This window comes from Salmo salar, chromosome 10, assembly GCF_965601325.2.
Source record: "Salmo salar chromosome 10, fSalSal1, whole genome shotgun sequence".
In the NCBI taxonomy this organism is placed as follows: domain Eukaryota; kingdom Metazoa; phylum Chordata; class Actinopteri; order Salmoniformes; family Salmonidae; genus Salmo; species Salmo salar.
Genome location: NC_138300.1, coordinates 87338852 through 87358990, shown reverse-complemented (window position 1 = coordinate 87358990; position 20139 = coordinate 87338852). Strand labels below are relative to the sequence as shown.

The 20139-nt window shown below is 41.3% G+C and overlaps 1 protein-coding gene across 4 annotated transcripts in view; it reads left to right on the top strand.

Annotated features, from left to right (window-relative positions):
• The window catches only part of zgc:173742 (DNA topoisomerase 1), a 35432-nt gene that overhangs the window by 6004 nt on the left and 9289 nt on the right, over window positions 1-20139 (top strand). For 3 of the 4 annotated variants that reach the window (XM_014124258.3, XM_045688172.2, XM_014124257.3), the window contains exons 4-12: window positions 556-605; window positions 3846-3971; window positions 4148-4229; window positions 5300-5424; window positions 5519-5634; window positions 6907-7028; window positions 9356-9478; window positions 9642-9829; window positions 13075-13219. In XM_014124258.3, the coding sequence (XP_013979733.2) occupies window positions 556-605; window positions 3846-3971; window positions 4148-4229; window positions 5300-5424; window positions 5519-5634; window positions 6907-7028; window positions 9356-9478; window positions 9642-9829; window positions 13075-13219 (1077 nt within the window). Of the gene's footprint in view, window positions 1-555; window positions 606-3845; window positions 3972-4147; window positions 4230-5299; window positions 5425-5518; window positions 5635-6906; window positions 7029-9355; window positions 9479-9641; window positions 9830-13074; window positions 13220-20139 lie in introns of those variants that run through there. The other variant, XM_082957219.1, reaches the window with a different exon arrangement.

Here is a 20139-nt window from a genome sequence, read left to right as displayed (position 1 = left end):
CATTTTCCGGATTGGCTGACCTTCATGTCTTAAAGTAATGATGGACTGGCCTTCTTGCCATAATATGGACTTGGTCTTTTACCAAATAGGGCTATCTTCTGTATGCCACCCCTACCTTGTCACAACACTACCGATTTGGCTCAAATGCATTAAGAAGGAAAGAAATTCCACAAATTAACCTTTATCAAGGCACACCTTTTAATTGAAATGCATTCCAGGTGACTATCTCATGATGCTGGTTGAGAGAATGCTTAGTGTGCAAAGCTGTCAAGGCAAAGGGTGGCTACTTTGAAGAATCTCAAATATAAAATACATTTTGATTTCTTTAACACTTCTTTTGGTTACTACATGATTCCATGTGTTTTCATAATTTTGATGTCTTCACTATTATTCTACAATGTAAAAAATAAAGAAAAACCCTTGTATGATTAGGTGCATCCAAACTTTTGACTGGTACTGTACATACAGACCACAAACTGAGTTGAGAGAAGAGCTTGAGTATTTTATCTTTTGTGCTGAGCTCTGACTTGTTTTTCTGTTTTCCCTCTAAATTAGGTCAAGGCTTTGAAAACGGAGAGCGTGGAGAGCTTTGATGACGATGTGAGGTGGGCATTTTCCTCTGAGACTGCATCCTATTAACAGTATTGGTAATGAGAGAGCCAGCTAATTGTCATGGCTATGCTCAACTACAGCTCTGTTGCAGTTGTGGCTTGATATCGCTCAAAGTGTCACATCAGCACATTTCTGCTGCCATTGGAAATTTAGTTTTAATTCATTAACATTTCAAATGGTAGGGAGGTGATCGAAATTAATTCTTGTGATTTGGATTTCCAAGAGCCTGGACAGGATCCATTCCCCATTTTTCAGGGAGTGTTGGCTGTCTATCAGAAAATGTATTTCCTGCTGTATTGAAGAAAAGTGTCTGTGGCTTGTCAGAAAAGCAATAAATTAAAAAGCGTTGTGTTCTGAGGGGATGGATGGTGGGAGTTTAGGCTACATCTGAAAGGTACAATCCGCTACAGATAACAGTATCGGTTTTGCTTCCTTATAGTCACACTGACAAAGTGAATGACATATACAGTTAATTCTCTGTTTATGGACTCTCTCTTAGACTTGCTCAGGCTGTTTCTCCCTCACAGACGAACCTATTGGCATTTCAACATTTTCCTAATCCTATTGAAGTCTACCTCTCTCGCTTAGGAAATGGAAAGAATATTTTGATTTACCATACAGGAATGAGTTGTTCAGATGAATTAGGTGACATTCAGACAGATAGTTGGAAGAAACTGTGAGAATATCCAATCATTACCCATCTGTACTGTTGTCGGTGACAAGAAAAGGGGGTGAAGTGGAGGGTTGGAGGTCCTTAAACGGATAGTTCGGGATTATGGCAATCTACTTCCCCAGATTCAGAAACTCGTGAATACCATTTTTATGTATCTGCGTGCGGCTTGCAAAACTACCTCTCTATTCCTTCATACTGGACACAGATGCATAAAAATGGTATCAATATATCTGACTATTGGGAAGTGTATATAAAGGACCTCTCTGACAAAATCCCAAACTATCCCATTAAATACATTATCTGTGCTCCCAACTCTCATGCATAGGGCGCGAGTCACGCATTTCACCCTGTTCACACGGCACAACTCTTTCTCACGCATGGAAAAAAAGTTCCCTATTTATTTTTTATTAATCCACTGAAATCAGTGCGTTAACTTTTTTTTCAAATCGGCGCAAATGCACCAGCAATTCTACATCATGAGCGTTATCTGCACCAGCTTCACCCGGTAGATCCATCATTTTCCTGCCACCGCACTGTGAACCGCCGCAGATTGAAGCTTGTGATTGGTTTAGTAAGGGTCCGGAACCAAGGCGATTGGATGTGCATTTGTAAAGACGCCCCTCACAATTTAGAGTGGAGTGCAGTCACGGCAGACTGGACAGGCATGTTCGCTCTCCGCTTATCAAAGTTTATAACCTCAATTGTCAAAAGAGCAGCACGTCAACTTGTAGTGCTGTTTTGTCTAATTGTTGCAGAATGCTTTATGACAGCATGTGATAATATAGGGATTTAATCCACAATTTAGATTAGCCCAGATCCATAGCCCACATTATTCACCTTGTTTGATCATTGGCAATTTAGTACTAGGTTGATAAGGCTTTAACAACGAAAAGGCAGCATTTAGAATAAATGTTGTTAGGGTGACCTGATTTGTGTAATTATATTATGAACACTATTTTGCCCTTACAAATTGTGAACCCAAATGTGTACTGTAACTGATTCTAGTGGGAGTCAGTTGTACAACTGAAATGTGTTTTCCGCATTTAACCCAATCCCTCTGAATCAAAGAGATGCAGGGGGCTGCCATAATTGACATCCATGTCTTCAGCGCCCGGGGAACAGTGGGTTAACTGCCTTGCTCAGGGGCAGAACGACAGATTTTTACCTTGTGAGCTCAGGGATTTGATCCAGCAACCTTTTGGTTACTGGCCCAACACTCTAACCAGTAGGCTACCTGCCAGGACAATACATTGAAAGATCATTTGGGTTTGGTGTAGCCTAAATCTGTTGCTATGTTGTCTTGTCTTCAGGAGATTTTATCTGTAATTGTTTGGTCTTACACAATAGCTGATGTAAGTCACTAGAACAATTCCCTTCCCCTACAATGGGCTAAAATATAGACTAAGTAATGTGCTTATCTCAGCAAGAACACTACTATTATTCCCCATACTTTTATATTTAACTTCTGAATATTTCTTACCAAATCCGCTGATGTAATTGGTCTATTCGAAATCTGATTTACCAACTTGTCTTCAAACTTTTTTTAAATTCTATTTATTTTCAATGAGGGCTATGCATTTTTATAAGCATTCATGGACAGTTTTGAAAACAGTGTGGTATGGCTGTCATAAAATGAGAATGGGCTATATTGAAATGCCCCTTGCCTCAAATATCTTGTTTTGTCATTTATTCCTACCGAAATGGTAGGCAAGATATTTTGCATTTATTCCTATGTAGAGTAAGATGATGGCAACATTTTGCACATCAGCCTCAACCACCTGAAAATTAATATTCATTTGATTTTTCTTGATTGTAGGTTAATTTTGTTGAAATGAAAAGTATTTGGGGAACATAGATCAGGTGTGGGCAGGCAACCCTCTTGGAGAGGGACCTCCTAGTCAGGAGATTTTGAATTGATAGTTCACCCAAATTACATTCACATTGGTTTCTTATGGACAAAGAAACTTCAGTCCATCCTGTGGTTAGCCACTGCTAATATTAGCATTTTCTAACAAAAAAACCCCGATCTAATTCAGTGTCTGTCCCCCAGTTAAGGACCCCCTGGCTAGGGGTGGAGACAATGACATTCACCATAGGAAATCTCACTCAAGCGATTTTCAAAACTTGGCATCCCTGTACATTATCCTGTTCTGCCTGTAATGGGAATTAGCATTTACAGCTGTTTTCTTTCTTTTCCTTCCATCCAACCATGTGAAATGAAGCAGTACTGTAATTGAGTTGCAGTGGTGGTTGTAATGCTGATTTATTCATTTGGTCCATTTCCTTCCCACTTTCAAGGCACACTGCAGGGAAATACAAGCTTGCAGTCCTAGTATTATACTAATAGCATTAGGCCCTTTTCTATAATGTTTAATCACTGTAATTATGTAATTACGTGTGGTCACTAAGTTGTGTACTTTTAGATTGCGGTATTACTCTATGAATAGCTCCGTCTTACTGGGAAGTAAAAGGGGACCGCAGCAGGATGTGATCATGCTTTCCAACCACTTGATATGAAAGTGACTGGTTATTGTTCAGTGTTTCTTTGTGCTTTCCTCAGGTTTAATATGGCTGTAAAAGAGGAGCCTGAAGATGGAGACTTTGTGCCAGAAAAGAGGGGGAAAAAGAGGAAAAGACCAGAGGATGAACCCATGGAAGGTCCCTCATGTTCCAGTGCAACCCCCACGTGAGCAGGTCTCCCTTATTATATATGTTAGCCCTCGCTCCATCTGTCATTCAGTTACCCTATGACTAAGTGTTAGCAACATCCAAACATCAGTTCCACCACACCACTACCTGTTGGAGGTGAGCAAATAGTGTTGCACATTGTTGCTGTACACAGACGTTATTTGCTGCCCTCAGGTTAAATAGGAAATTGAAAGAGAAGGACGAGGCTGACCCGAGGACGGAGAAGAACACAAAGGAGGGGATAAAGATAGAGAAGGTAGACATCCTCCCTGAGCAAGGGAGAAGGCAAATGTTCTAGTCATTTTCTCCCACTTTTCACTCACATGAACTGAGAAGTGGAAACTAAATCTGAACAAAAATAAACGCAACATGTAAATTGTTGGTCCCATGTTTTATGAGCTGAAATAAAAGATCCCAGAAATTTTCCATATGCACAAAAAGCTTTCTTCTCTCAAATTTGTTTACATCCCTATTAGTGAGCATTTTCCTTTGCCAAGATAATCTATCTACCTGACCGGTGTGGCATATCAAAAAGCTGATTAAACATGATCATTACACAGATGCACCTTGTGCTGGGGACAATAAAAGGCCACTCTAAAATATGCAGTTTTGTCACAAAACAATGTCACAGATGTCTCAAGTTGAGGGACCGTGCAATTGGCGTGCTGACTGCAGGAATGTCCACCAGAGCTGTTGTCAGATAATTAAATGTTAATTTCTCTACCATACGCTGCTTCCAACGTTGTTTTAAATAATTTGGCAGTATGTCCAACCGGCCTCACATCCTGCAGACCACGTGTAAACACGCCAGCTCTGGACCTCCGCCTCCGGCTTCTTCTCCTGCGGCAGCATCTGAGACCAGCCACGCGGACAGTTCATGAAACTGAGGAGTATTTCTGTCTGTAATAAAGCCCTTTTGTAGGGAAAAACAAATTCTTATTGGCTGGGCCTGGGTCTCCAGTGGCTGGCCTATGCCCACCCATGGCTGTGCCCCTGCCCAGTCATGTGAAGTCCATAGATTAGGGCCTAATTCATTTATTTCAATTGACTGATTTCCTTTATATGAACTAACTTAGTAAAATTGTTGAAGTTGTTGCATGTTGCGTTTATATTTTTGGTCAGTATAGATGTTTATAAATTTTATTTTTATTTTGTTCACAAATATTGCTGTCGTATAATGTTAGTGCTTGGCGAATATGACTCAGATAAGTACAGCTGAAATAACAAACAAGCTTTGTTTTGGGACATTTTACAATGGGCTCACTGATTGTAAATCACCTACTGTGTAAATTGTCTTGTTTCTGCGGTGCTGTCTTGATCTCCCAGAAGCCAAAGAAAGAGGAGGCGGAGCATCCAGTCACTACAAAGAAGAAGTCAAAGGAAGAGATTGAGGCAGCAAAAGCGTTGAAGATCAAAAAAAGAGAAGAAGAGGAGCAACAGCGCTGGAGATGGTGGGACTTGTTTGTTTTTCTATGTGTGGGAGGTGGATGTATGAACCTTTTTCTGAAAGAGAGGCTCATTCTGAAACGCACTCTTGTCCCTCAGGTGGGAAGAGGACAAGTATGAGGATGGTATAAAATGGAAGTTTCTGGAGCACAGGGGTCCCTTTTTCCCACCGGAGTACCAGCATCTCCCAGACAACGTTAACTTCTACTACAATGGTCAGTACAGCCCTGCTGGTTTGAAGGTTTATACTCACCTTGTCAGATCATCGACCATTTAGAAGTAAACGCGTAACACTTCTCAAAGCGAGGCTCTTCGCTCTAAATATCTAAGTAGACTTCCTGGCATGAGAGTTGCGCTAGGAAGGCTTGTAACTCACTGTCCAAGCATTCTGTCTGGGTCAGATTGAATGTTGTTGACACTCCTCCATCTACAACACTCTGGGGAGGATCCTCCCTTTCATCATTCACCCCAGAAGATTGTTCCTCAACTCTGTATTGATTTGCATGGATCAACAGCTGCCTGCAAAAGATCAGCTTCCTTTATTTAGGGCATACAGCCCGGGGATGTCTGGCTGTCTGGATCAAATATTTGATTGAGAACCATAGTTTTTATATATTTTTTTCCCCAATAGTGCAGCCCTGACAGCTCCTATATCAAAAGAGTAGGTTTGATAAGTTAAGTGTGTGTGTGTGTGTGTAGTGAAGTCTCTCTCTGGGGCCAGGACTCAACAGCTGATTCACCCATCGGAGTGGTATGGAATGTAAATCCACAGCCGCTCACTGCAGGCCTCAGCCTCTCTCTCTCTCTGGGCATTGATTGGCCTGCTGAACTGGCTCTTAGGGGACCTCTGGGGATGATATTATGGCGGGGAATTGCCAGGGACCTCACTATACGATATTATCACAATACTTAAGGGTCTGATACGATATGTATGCAATTCAATACTGTGATTTTGTGATTCCATGGTCCAAACATGTTGCTCACCATATGTCTGCTGCAGTGGGACAAGAGAGCCATGAGAAAACGAGTTTCGATCAGTCATGGAAATTTGAAAACAATTTGGCTCCATATTTAAAAAGATGGAGGAGAACAAGCTATGAAGGACAATTACAGGAGTTTTGGTGCAGGTACAGCAAACTAGTGCAACAATAATATAATCCCCATCACTAGTTGATATGATGCATTTGGTTCTGACTAAGCTCCAATAGCCTGACTCAGAGGTCACAGCTCCTCTAGTCACTTCAGCTACTCGTATAGTGGTGCCACTTCGCTCCCCTATTTGGAGAACATGACAAGGGCAAGATTTACCAAGCATTTGCACCTGTTAGTTTCAGACAGTAATACAAGAGGAAAAAAGTAAAGCTGAGTACTAAACTATTCTACAACATTATATATTTTTTCCCACTTAGGACCTGCAAGCTGCTTACTGAAAATGTAGCTAAGATTATGGATCTGATGGAAGTGTGTGTGATGTGCTTGTTCACCAGGTAAAGTTGTGAAGCTGGGCCTTGCTGCAGAGGAGGTGGCCCTGTTCTTTGCTCAGATGCTTGACCATGAATACACCACAAAAGATGTGTTCCGAAACAACTTCTTCAAGGACTGGAGGAAGGTGAGAAGTGAAGGAGGAAGAAAAGCCTAGAGACCAACCCTTGAAACATCTTATTTTGTTTTCTAAGCTTGTTCTTGGAATCACATCAATGGCTCAAGTTGTCGGCATAGCATATTTAAGATTTAAAAAAATGAACTATTTTGGAGTTGGAAGTCCAACCCGAGAACCAAACAAGTAGGAGTAGTGGTTGAGAGCGTGAACATGGTCCTCAGGACCCTATACTGTTCAACGAATAAAGAGATGTTCAATGTCCCTGCAGAGGTAACTATACTGAACAAAAATAGAAACGCAACGATTTTACCAAGTTAGAGTTCATATTAAATAAAGAAATGAATTAAGCCCTAATCTATGGATTTCACATGACTGGGCAAGGGTGCAGCCATTGGTGGGCCTGGGAGGGCATAGGCCCACCCACTGGGGAGCCAGGCCCAGCCAATCGGAATGAGTTTTTCCCCACAAAAGGGTTTTATTACAGACATAAATACTCCTTTGTTTCATCAGCTGTCTGGGTGGCTGGTCTCAGACAATCCCACAGGTGAAGAAGTCGGATGTGGAGGTCCTGGGCTGCCGTGGTTACACGTGGTCTGCCGTAGTAAGGCTGGTTGGACATACTGCCAAATTCTCTAAAACGATGTTGGAAACGGCTTATGGTAGAGAAATAAACATTAAATTCTCTGGCAACAGCTCTGGTGGATATTCTTGCAGTCAGCATGCCAATTGCACGCTCCCTCAACTTGAGACATCTGTGGCAGTGTGTTGTAACAACCACATTTTAGTGGCCTTTTATTGTCCCCAGCACAAGGTTCACCTGTAAGGATCATGATGTTTTAATCAGCTTCTTGATATGCCACACCTATCAGGTGGATGGATTATCTTGGCAAAGGAGAAATGCTCACTAACAGGGATGTAAACAAATTTGTACACCCAAATCTGAGAGAAATAAGCTTTTTCTGGGATCTTATTTCAGATCCTAAAACATGGGACCATCACTTTACATGTTGCATTTCTATTTTTGCTCAGTATAGATGCAGTATGACAGACATGGGTGTATGTGGGGTGTCCTCTGTACACAACACTCCACCAGGCCCAAAGGCGTATCATGCAGAATTAATTTCGTGCTGCTTAGTGCCCAATGCTCTTGAAAATATGATTTGTGTAAAGGCATTGATATGCTAATCCAGACAAGTCGCTCCCCGCATATGAACAAATCCAATTAAACTGTTTTATTATAACGGGAAACCTCTCCTCGCCTGACTGCCCCCAGTCTCCGCCCACCCGCTGCCTGTCAATCATGCTTAGAGGGAAGGTCGGTGTCCACACTGTCATTGGAGTGTCTGGACTGGATCTGTATTAGGGAAACTATCACAATTTTACTGGTGCCAAGACAATGCATTAGAGCTCCTTATCCCAGATTTTTGTTTTTTTATATTTAACTATAGCTAAACTCCCCTTCCTTTAAATATGTTGATGTAATGCTAGTATGGATTCCTTGCTCAATGAATGTCCCCAATTATTTTTGGGGCTCTGGATTCTGGATATGTTGACATGCTGCTCTTATAGAATCCTTCCTCAAATAAGTGGAAATAAATTAGTCATATACACCAAGTGTACAAAACATTATGAACACCTCTTTCCATGACATTGGCTGACCAGGTGAAACTATAATCCCTTATTGATGCTGCCACTTAAATCCACTTCAATCAGTGTAGATAAAGGGGTTAATAATGTATTTTTAAGCCTTGACAATTGAGACATGGATTGTATATGTGTGCCATTCAGAGGGTGAATGAGCAAGACAAAATATTTAAGTGTCTTTGAACGGGGAATGGTAGTAGGTGCCAGGCGCACTGTTTTGAGTGTCAAGAACTGCAACGCTGCTGGGCTTTTCATGCTCAACAGTTTCCTGTGTGTATCAAGAATGGGCCACCAATCAATTTGACACAATTATGGGAAGCATTAAGGTGTTCCTGATGTTTGGTGCACTGTCTACATTGACATTTACTCAAATAAGCTTCCTGATTTATGGACAGAATGAGGTGGCCATAGTGACATCCCCGGGGCCGTGCAGGCCAACTCGTCTGCTGTAGGAGGCCACATTAAAGGGAGTCAGTGTTGTCATGACATTTTACTGCAAAAAATAACATTTAAATGAATCATAACTGAATAAAAGGGCTACTTGTTTAGTGTCCCTGTTGGAGGGACCTGTTGGCATTCTGTGTTTTACTAGGTAGGTCTACTCAGAAGATTCCTGATTGACTGACTGAGGACAAGGACAATTCGGTAGTGAATCTGTTTCTCGCGTTTTGTCCCTGTGTTTGTCTGAGCAGGAGATGACCCTGGAAGAGAGGGTGCTAATTAGTGACCTGAATAAGTGTGATTTTCGGGAGCTCCACACCATGCACAAGGAGAAGGTGGAGGCTAGGAAGGTCTTGAGCAAAGAGGAGAAACTGGTGAGTGGAACTCGGACAAAACAGGGCGATTACTCAAGGTAGATCTAAATGACTACTTCAATATTGGATTGAGTGTAATTGCTATGGATACAGAATATTGTGAGAGCGAAGGGGGTTCATAGCATTATTGGCATAGCTGATAACAATATGTATTTCATTCCAGGTGATGAAAGAAGCCAATCAGAAGATAGTGGAGGAGTATGGCTTCTGTATACTGGACCACCACCGGGAACGCATCGGCAACTTTAAGATTGAGCCGCCAGGTCTCTTCCGAGGACGGGGGGAGCACCCCAAACAAGGCATGCTTAAGAAGAGGATCCAGCCGGAGGACGTCATCATCAACTGTGCAAAGTGAGACCGGCTCAGATCAGAACATGAATGGCTAGTAAAGGGGAGGTTTCAGAAGTGAAAAGGGTTAATAAACGGGAAGGTTAATAAAAGGGAAGGCTACTGCCTGGCGAAACACTATGGAACAGTCCCACAACCGGTTTGGATGTGCAATATTCATCCCCTCCATTAGGTTTAGTAGTTGTATCTAGAGGAAGACCACAGTATGGTAGTTTTCCACACTTCTCCACTCTAAGAACTGTGTCTCTTGACATTATGATCCAAGTCTGTGATTAACCTCCCAGTCACAGGTCTAAATTAGTGTCAGCTAAGGACTGATTTCTACCCTACGGAGACGGACCCTACGGAGACGGACCCTACGGAGCGTAGCGGTGTCGCAATCTTTTTCGTCACAAAAGGGACGACTCCTTGTAGTGTGCTCCAACATTTGACATGCTTCCGTGTCACATGAAAATTGTAACGTGCTATATCACTCCTTGTGTTGCCGTGGGGGCAGTGTTGTGTAGGCAATGAAGCTCTCTTGGTTCCTTCAAAACATGACATTCTATTTTTAGCTGATATGGTAGTGAATACATTCAAGCAGAATATTAAACTGGGATAACGTTGTAGGTTACACCGGCAAGTATAGAAATATTTGCCAGGGCATATTTCATTATAAATCTGATTATTTCACAAGGCGATGTGGGAAGCTAATCTACTTCAAAATCACTTCAAGATTGCTGTCTTGGTTTAGCTTGGCATTAAATAAGCATCTTATTTTGCATTGGTAACAATATAATCTCAGTGACTGCTCAAACCTTAAAATATTCCACCAACTGACTTGTTGCAGATAAAATCAGTGCATGATGGCAGTGCACACAAAATCAACTTTTTCGCTAAAGTTTTCATGTACCACATAAAAAAACGAAACTTCAATGTGTTTCCATCACATTTTCAACTCTACTGATAGTTTAGTCACAAACTGTTGCGTTAAATAGGATTCGTGCACAAACAGGTCACAGATGCAGTGTGTAGGCTGTGTGGGTAGGCTAGTTTTACATGAGGTAATTATGGATAAGTGCGAGAATATTTTAATTTGTCAAGCATCGATCATCATGCCACCAGAATAAGACCTTCGATATTTCTATCAAGCTCCTCATTGTTCACTTTCACCACCCTGTGAAGTTCATCGTTTTATTTCTTCTGTAGCCAAATAAACTGAGTGGTTTCCCGAGTCGTAGTGGAAGGACCAGATATCATCGCGTGACTCAAAGTTTACTTCGATATGATGGTCATTAGTGTTGGGCCAGTAACCAAAAGGTTGCTGGATTGAATCCCCGAACTGACAAGGTAAAAATCTGTTGTTCTGCCCCTGAGCAAGGCAGTTAACCCACTGTTCCCTGGGCGCCGAAGACGATGTCGATTATTGCAGCCCTCCGCACCTCTCTGATTCAGAGGGGTTGGGTTAAATGCGGAAGACGCATATCCCCCTTTTCCATTATATCAATATTTACGCATAAAGGCATTTCCACTGCCATTTATCGCATAATCCATTTTACCGACACAACAAGATCCCACCATGTCAAACAAACAAATTATTTGTCTGCATTTATAAAATTGTACTTTAAATGTACTTTTTCCATCACAGCTGTCGTGATTTATTTTTATACGGTATGACTGTACTCTCATAAAAACAGTGGATGAAAACATGGTTTGATAATGAAATTCTGACATTCTATTTTTAGCTGATATGGATGTGATTACATTGAAGCATTATATAAAATTAGGATAATGTAGGTTACACTGGCAAGTATAACAATATTTGCCAGGGCATATTATTTAATTATGAATCTGATTATTTCACATGGATATGTGGGAAGCTAAAAGGCTAGCTAGCCTGCTGTGTTTAGCCAACATACTAGTAAGGGAAGAAGACGACTCTTTTGCTTTCACCACAAATGAGAAGACGACAAGAAAATATGTCACCCCCTTGGGAATGTTGAAATTTGGGAGTCTGGACCAGCAAGGTATTATGTTACCAAAAGGTGCACTTTGCTCCAAAAAATCTGACTCCACCAGCACATGCAGATCTACGCATGTGAAGCTTGTAGAGGGCTTTAGGGTCTTTATGTAAATCAGCAAGCACCGCAGTAGTCGGGGTTCAACTTCAGCCCCTGTGTAATGGTCTTCACTAGTTAACACAGCCACAAAATCATTAACCTTGCCTATTTCTACAATTTCTCTTAATCTCATTTTAAACCTAACCATAAAGGGAAACGTCACAATTTTTCAACTTCATATTCATCATCCCCACCACCTCAACATATGTGAAAATGGTGTGTTTCTATGCGTTGTAGTAAAAAAAATTGTGAGTAAGCATTGCCTACTAATTGTCTACTAATTGGTTGATGTCATTGTAAACTCTTATCTCTGTCTTTTTTTACTACAAAACATAAAGGTGCCATTTTCAGACTATATACAAAAGTATGTGGACACCCCTTCAAATGAGTGGATTCGGCTGACGGGTGTATAAAATCAAGCACACAGCCATGCAGTCTCCATAGACAAACATTGTCAGTAGAATGGCCTTACTGAAGAGCTCAGTGACTTTCAACGTGGCACTGTCATAGGATGCCACCTCTCCAACAAGTCAGTTTGTCAAATTTCTGCCCTGCTAGACTTCCCCGGTCAACTAAGTGCTGTTATTGTAAAGTGGAAACATGTAGGAGCAACAACGGCTCAGCTGCAAAGTGGTAGGCCACCCAAGCTCACAGAACGGACCGCCGAGTGCTGAAGCGCGTAGCACGTAAAAATCGTCTGTCCTTGATTGCAACACTTACTACTGAATTCCAAACTGCTTCCGGAAGCAACGTCAGCACAATCCAACGGATGAATCTGAGTTTGGCGGATGCCAGGTGAACGCTGGCTGCATAGTGCCAACTGTAAAGTTTGGTGGAGGAGGAATAATGGTCTGCGGCTGTTTTTCATGGTTCGGTCTAGGACCCTTAGTTCCAGTGAAGGGAAATCTTTATGCTACAGCATAGAATGACATTCTAGACGATTCTATGCTTCCAACTTTTTGGCAACAGTTAAAAAAAGTGATTTCCCTTATGCCTAAACTTAAATTAAGACCAACAAGCTAATGTTTGTTTTCATTCATTTTTAACTATGATATAGACAATTTTGGCTGTGTTATCTAGTGGAAACCCTGTGCAATGCTGTCGCATGCCTACAGTATCTGACCTTTGACCTCTCTACCCCCCCCTTAGAAAGTCTTGTATCCCAGAGCCCCCTGCTGGTCACCACTGGAAGGAGGTTCGCCATGACAACACAGTGACCTGGCTGGCCAGCTGGACTGAGAATGTTCAGGGCTCCTGCAAGTATGTCATGCTCAACCCCAGCTCCAAACTCAAGGTATGAGGCATGTTTTTCAAATATTACCCTATGAGCTCTGGAGCCTCCTGATTTTATTTTCTATCTGATAATTAATTGCACCCAACTGGTGTCCCAGGTCTAAATAAGTCTTGAATGGGGGGAAAAAAAGAAATGCAACTGGCTTCGATGTCCAGATTTGAATTTGCGGAACATAGGTAGTCAGCGTGGTGCAGTAACTGCAGACAATAGTTGTCCAAAGTAACCATTCCCATATACATTGCCTTAAAGTATTCATACCCCTTCCCTGTAGCTCAGTTGGTAGAGCATGGTGTTTGCAACACCAGGGTTGTGGGTTCGATTCCCACGGGGGGCCAGCACAGGAAAAAAATTAATGTATGAAATGTATGCATTCACTACTGTAAGTCGCTCTGGATAAGAGCGTCTGCTAAATGACTAAAATGTTGTTGTGTTACAGCCTGAATTCAAAATTGATTAACTTAGTTTTACTCACCCATCTACACACAATACCCCATAATGGCAGTGAAAACATATTTGAAAATGAAATGCTGAAATATTTAATTTACATAAGTCTTCACACCCCTGGGTCACCTTTGACAGCTATAATAACTGTCAATCTTTTTGGGTACGTCTCGAAGAGCTTTCCACACCTGGATTGTGAAACATTTGCCCATTTTATTATTTTCAAAATTCTTCAAGCTCTGTCAAATTGGTTGTTGATCATTGCTAAACAACCATTTAAGTCTTGCCATAGATGTTCAAGTAGATTTAAGTCAAAACTATAATTTGGCCACTCAGGAACATTCACTGTTTTCTTGGTAAGCAACTAGTGTAGATTTGGCCTTGTGCTTTAGGTTATTGTTCTGAAAGGTGAATTCATCTCCTAGTGTCTGGTGGAAAGCAGACTGAACCAGGTTTTCCTCTAGGATTTTGGCGGTGCTTAGTTCCATTTCTTGTTTTCTTTTTTCCTGAAACTCCCCAGTCCTTAATAACGATTACAAGCATACCCATAACATGACACAGCCACCACTATGCTTGAAAATATGGAGTGGAACTCCGTAACATGTTTGGGGCAAATCAAATACAACACTTTGTATTCAGGACAAAAAGTGAATTGCTTAGCCACATTTTCTGCAGAATGAATTTAATGCCTTGTTGCAAACAGGATGCGTCTTTTGTAGGCTTGGGCAATATTTCCGGGGTATTTCAAAATACAGACGGTGTGATTTTCAATACTGCTTCGCAGGGGCTGCGTGGGGGGGGGGGGGGGGGGGTGCTACGGCACTGCTTATAAGTTAAGTATAACTACAGTACCAGTGAAAGTTTGGTCACCTACTCATTCAAGGGTTTTCTTTATTTTTACTATTTTCTACATTGTAGAATAACAGTGAAGACATCAAAACTATGAAATAACACCACAATCATGTAGTAACCCAAAAAGTGTTATACAAATCAAAATAGCCACCCTTTGCCTTGATGACAGCTTTGTACACTATTGGCCATCTCTCAACCAGCTTCATGAGGAATGCTTTTCCAACTGTCTTGAAGGAGTTCCCACATATGCTGAGCACTTGTTGGCTGCTTTTTCTTCACTCTGCGGTCCAACTCATCCCAAACCATCTCAATTGGGTTGAGGTCGGGTGTCAAGAGAATTTTCTATACCAATGAATCAATAAGCTTTGACTAATCCCAAAGGTTTGTAAGACACTGGGTTAATAATAATTAGGCAAAGACTCAGCTTCTGCAAAAGGTTCGTACAGTTTATTCAGAGAACGTTCTGAAGTCCATAATACAGAGACATTCATTTTATAACTTGCTTCTTCCTTACGCACGTACATCCACACAAACAGTAGATATCCTACGCACATACATACACACGAACAGTAGGTGAGTTGTATCCCTCCCTAGAGTTCTCACCACTGTTAATCACTACCCAGCGCTGTCCGTTCCATTCCCCCGAGATTAGAGGAACCTTGAGAAGTACTCCCTGTCCTATCATAGGTTTCTCGGTTCTAGCCAGGTCGAGCCAAACAGTCTTAATTGTTCTCGGTATTCTCTTAGGCACACACATACACGCATACATTTCTCTTCCTCACAGGTCTCTACTAAACCTTATGGGACTTACGTTTAGTACTTTAATTATTCATTATACATGCTACATAAACTAATAATCACAGTTAAGTTTCAGGGTAGAATTATGTAATCATTACATTTAAACATATAAATCTCTTATCATCGGGTGATTGTGGAGGCCAGGTTATCTGATGCAGCGCTCTACCACTCTCCTTTGTCAAATAGCCCTTACACAGCCTGGAGGTATGTTGGGTCATTGTCCTGTTTAAAAACAAATGATAGTCCCACTAAATGCAAACCAGATGGGATGGTGTATCGCTGCAGAATGCTGTTGTAGCCATGCTGGTTAAGTGTGGCTTGAATTCTAAATAAATCACTCCCCGTGTCACCAGCAAAGCACCCCCACATCACATCACCACCTACATGCTTCACGGTGGGAACCACATATGAGATTATCCATTTCGCTACTCTGTGTCTCACAAAGACACAGCGGTTGGAACCAAACATCTCAAATTTGGACTCATCAGACCAAAGGACAGATTTCCACCGGTCTAATGTCCATTGCTCGTGTTTCTTGGCCCAGGCAAGTCTCCTTATTATTGGTGTCCTTTAGTAGTGGTTTCCTTTTAGCAATTCGACCATGAAGGCATGATTCTCCTCTGAACTGTTGATGTGTCTGTTACTTGAACTCTGAAGCATTTATTTGGGCTGCAATTTACTCTCTAATGAACGTTACCTCTGCAACAGTGGTCTTCCTTTCCTGTGGCGGTCCTCATGAGTGCCAGTTTCATCATGGTTTTTGGGACTGCACTTGAAGAAACTTTTTCAAAGTTCTTACAATTTTCCGGATTGACCTTCATGTTTTAAAGTAATGATGGACTGTCGTTTCTCTTTGCTTATTTGAGCTGTTCTTGCCATAATATGGACTTCGTATTTCACCAAATAGGGCTATCTTCTGTATACCACCCCTACCTTGTCACAACACAACTGATTGGCTAAAACGCATTAAGAAGGAAAGAAATTCCACAAATGAACCTTTAACAAGGCACACCTGTTAATTGAAATGCATTCCAGGCGAATACCTCATGGCATTCTCTCAACCAGCTTCATAAATGTGCAAAGCTGTCAAAGGCAAAGGGTGGCTACTTTGAAGAATCTCAAATAAAGAAATCAAAATATATTGTTTTTTTCCCTAGTTTTTATGTCTTCGCTATTGTTATACAATGAAGTAAAAAATAAAGAAACCCTTGAATGAGTAGTTGTGTCAACTTTTGACTGGTACTGTACAAGAAATCTAAGATGTCAGAATTCTTTCCAGCTCAGCTATGCATTTGGTTGGCTAACTTGCAATCTATGTGGCTAGATGTCAAGATCAAGCTTCTTGGTTACAGTAGAGACAACCTGTGTATCAGTCTCTTTAGCTAACATTACACACCTTGTCATTGCCAATGAGACTGGCCTTTCTGCCATTTTCAAATATGAACATTCTATCATTAATGAGCTCGAGGAGAACAGAGGAGTTAATCCTGATTCATAACACTCGCAGTTATCCTCCAATCACAATGACTATCCAAATATTATACAACGGGAGCGTCTAATCCTGGATGCTGATTGGTTAAAACCGCATTCCAGCCGTTGTCTATTCCACAAGTTACCACTGGCTATAGCTATGACGTTGAAATTCCTATTTACTCTGTTCCATCTCACTGCGCAATCCACTGTCTCATCAGCCGAGCCAGGCAATTTACAGTGCATTCGGAAAATATACCCCTTTACTTTTTTCACATTTTGTTACATTACAGCCTTATCCTAAAATTGATTAAATTGTTTTTTCCCCCCTCAATCTACACACAATACCCTATAATGACAAAGCAATAACAGGTTTTTAGACATTTTTGCAAATGTATTAAAAATAAAACACATTTACATAAGTATTCAGACCCTTTACATAGTACTTTGACGCAGCGATTACAGCCGAGTCATCTTGGGTATGACACTATAAGCTAGGCACACCTGTATTTGGGAAGTTTCTCACTTTGTCAGGTTGGATGAAGAGCGTCGCTGCATAGCTGTTTTCAGGTTTCTCCAGAGGCGTTCGATCGGGTTCAAGTCCGGGCTCTGGCTGGGCCACTCAGTGACATTCCGAGCCTTGTCCTGAAGCCACTCCTGTGTTGTCTTGGCTGTGTGCTTACGGTTGTTGTCCTGTTGAAGGTGAACCTTCACCCCAGGTCTTGAGCACTCCAGAGCGCTCTTCATCAAGGATCTCTCTGTACTTTGCTCCATTCATCTTTCCCTTGATCTTGACTAGTCTCCCTGCCACTGAAAAACATCTGCTTGGCATTCAGGCCAAAGAGTTCAATCTTGGTTTAATCAGTCCAGCAAATCTTGTTTCTCATGGTCAGAGTCCTTTAGGTTTCCTTTTTGGCAAACGCCAAGCGGGCTGTCATGTGCCTTTTTTACTGAGTGGCTTCTGTTTGGCCACTCTACCATAAAGGCCTGATTGGTGGGGTGCTGCAGAGATGGTTGTCCTTCTGAAAGGTTCTCCCATCTCCACAGAGGAACTCTAGAGCTCTGTCAGTGACCATAGGGTTCTTGGTCACCTCCCTGACCAAGGCCCTTCTCCCCTGATTGCTCAGTTTGGCCAGGCAGACAGCTCTAGGAAGAGTCTCGGTGGTTCCAAACTTCGTGAGGCCATCGTGTTCTTGGGGACCTTCAATGCTGTCATTTTTTTGGTACCCTTCCCCAGAGCTGTGCCTCGACACAATCTTGTCTCGAAGCTCTACGGGCAATTCCTTCGACCTCATGGCTTGGTTTTTGCTCTAACATGCAACTGTGGGACCTTTATATAGACCGGTGGTTGCCTTTTACAAATCATGTCCAATCAATTGAATTCACCACAGGTGGACTCCACGTTTATAGAAACATCTCAAGGATGATCAATGGAAACAGGATGCACCTGAGCTCAACTTTGAGTCTCATAGCAAAAGGTCTGAATACTTATTAAAAATAAAAACTTAGCAAAACTTTCTAGACCTATTTTTGTTTTGTCATTATGGGGTATTGTGTGTGTGTGGTGTGTGTGTGTGTGGGTTGATTAAATGTTTTTTATTTAATCAATTTTAGAATGAGGCTGTAACATAACAAAATGTGGGAAAAGTGAAGGTCTTAATACTTTACGAACGCACTGTATAAAGTTGATCACCACTATAAAAATGAACTAGACATTATCTATCTTTTGGTTTTTCAACAGCAGAGATTTGAATAAACCTTACTGTTGGTTACTCGACATTTGCAACATTGTTTCAATATTGTAATTCGATCTCCAGCTGTCCCATAGTAATGAACCTGTCGAGACAAGACAGACAGACAGGCAGCGTTTCTCAGCCAGTCGAAATCATGAATCTGCATAATTTTCATGGATATATACAAAGAAATGTCAATGTAAAACAAATCAAAATGCAGCTAGTTTGCTGTCTCTCCAGCTACAGTTTGAAGTGATTGTGTTGGCTAGCTCCTCTGAACAACAGGGTCCTGACGAGAGAGCACATTTTCTATGCCAGGCAAAATCTCTCCTCATTAGCTCATTGTTATGGATTTATCTAAATAAATGTCACTAGATAACATCTTTGCTTTGATTTTGAGCCTCAAAATACAACTTGCTTAGCTAACAGCTAAATGTTTGTTTTTGACTTGGTTATAATTTTAATATTTTCGAAGCTCCATGTTGTCATGGAAAATAGTAATGTTATAATCAACAACCAATGAGCAACTGCGCCGTAAATCCAGTTGCATATTGAATGTTGCGATTGCCGAAAGGCCAGTATCTCAATGACAAGGACTGGACTGTTAGTTAAAAAGACTTACCCAGACTAGAGACATTCAAGGGGCGGCAGATAGCCTAGTGGTTAGAGCATTGGGATCGAATCCCCGAGCTGACCAGATAAAAATCTGTCGTTAACCCAGTGTTCCCTGGGCGCCGATTATGGCAACCTCTGATTCAGAGGGGTTGGGTTAAATGCGGAAGACACCTCGTCAGTTGTACAACTGAATGCATCTCTTTCCCCTCCTGGATCAAGATCCCTGTTGCCTAAAATTGTGATTAAGTAAAATTCTATATTTTTTTTAAACATTTAATTAGCGCCCCTTGTGTGCTTTTCCAATAATACCCTGGTATGGTACAGAAACGGTATGACGATATGAGAATCTGGATACCTCCCAACCTTAATGTTTTGGAATATTTTTATTCTTTACGGGCTTCATTTTCACTGTGTCAATTAGGTTAGTATTGGGGAGTAACTACAATGTTGATTCATTCCTCAGTTTAATGGCTGTGATACGAAAAAAAACGAACTGTTTTTAAAGTCACCAATTGCCTCGTGGTGAAATTCCTGAGGTTTCCTTCCTCTCCGGCAACTGAGTTAGGAAAGTCGCCTGTATCGTTGTGACTGCATGTGTTGATACACCACCTAAAGTGAAATTAATAACTTCACCATGCTCAAAGGGATAATATATAATAATAATAATAATAATAATTGAAATGCACTGCTTGACTGAGGGACCTTACAATTATCTGTATGTGTGGGGTACAGAGATGAGGTTGTCCATATACAAAAATCTTTTTGAACACAGTGAGTCCATGCGACTTATGTGACTTGTTAATCAGACTTTTACTCCCGAGCCTATTTAGGCTTGCCATAACAAAAGGGTTGACATACTTGACATTTCAGCTTTCCATTTTTTATTAATTTGTAGAAATGTCTAAACATTCCACTTTGACAAATTGTGTGTGTGTGTGTTGGCCAGTGATGACAAAATCTCATTTGAATCTATTTTAAATTCCGGCTGTAACGTAACAAAATGTGGATGTG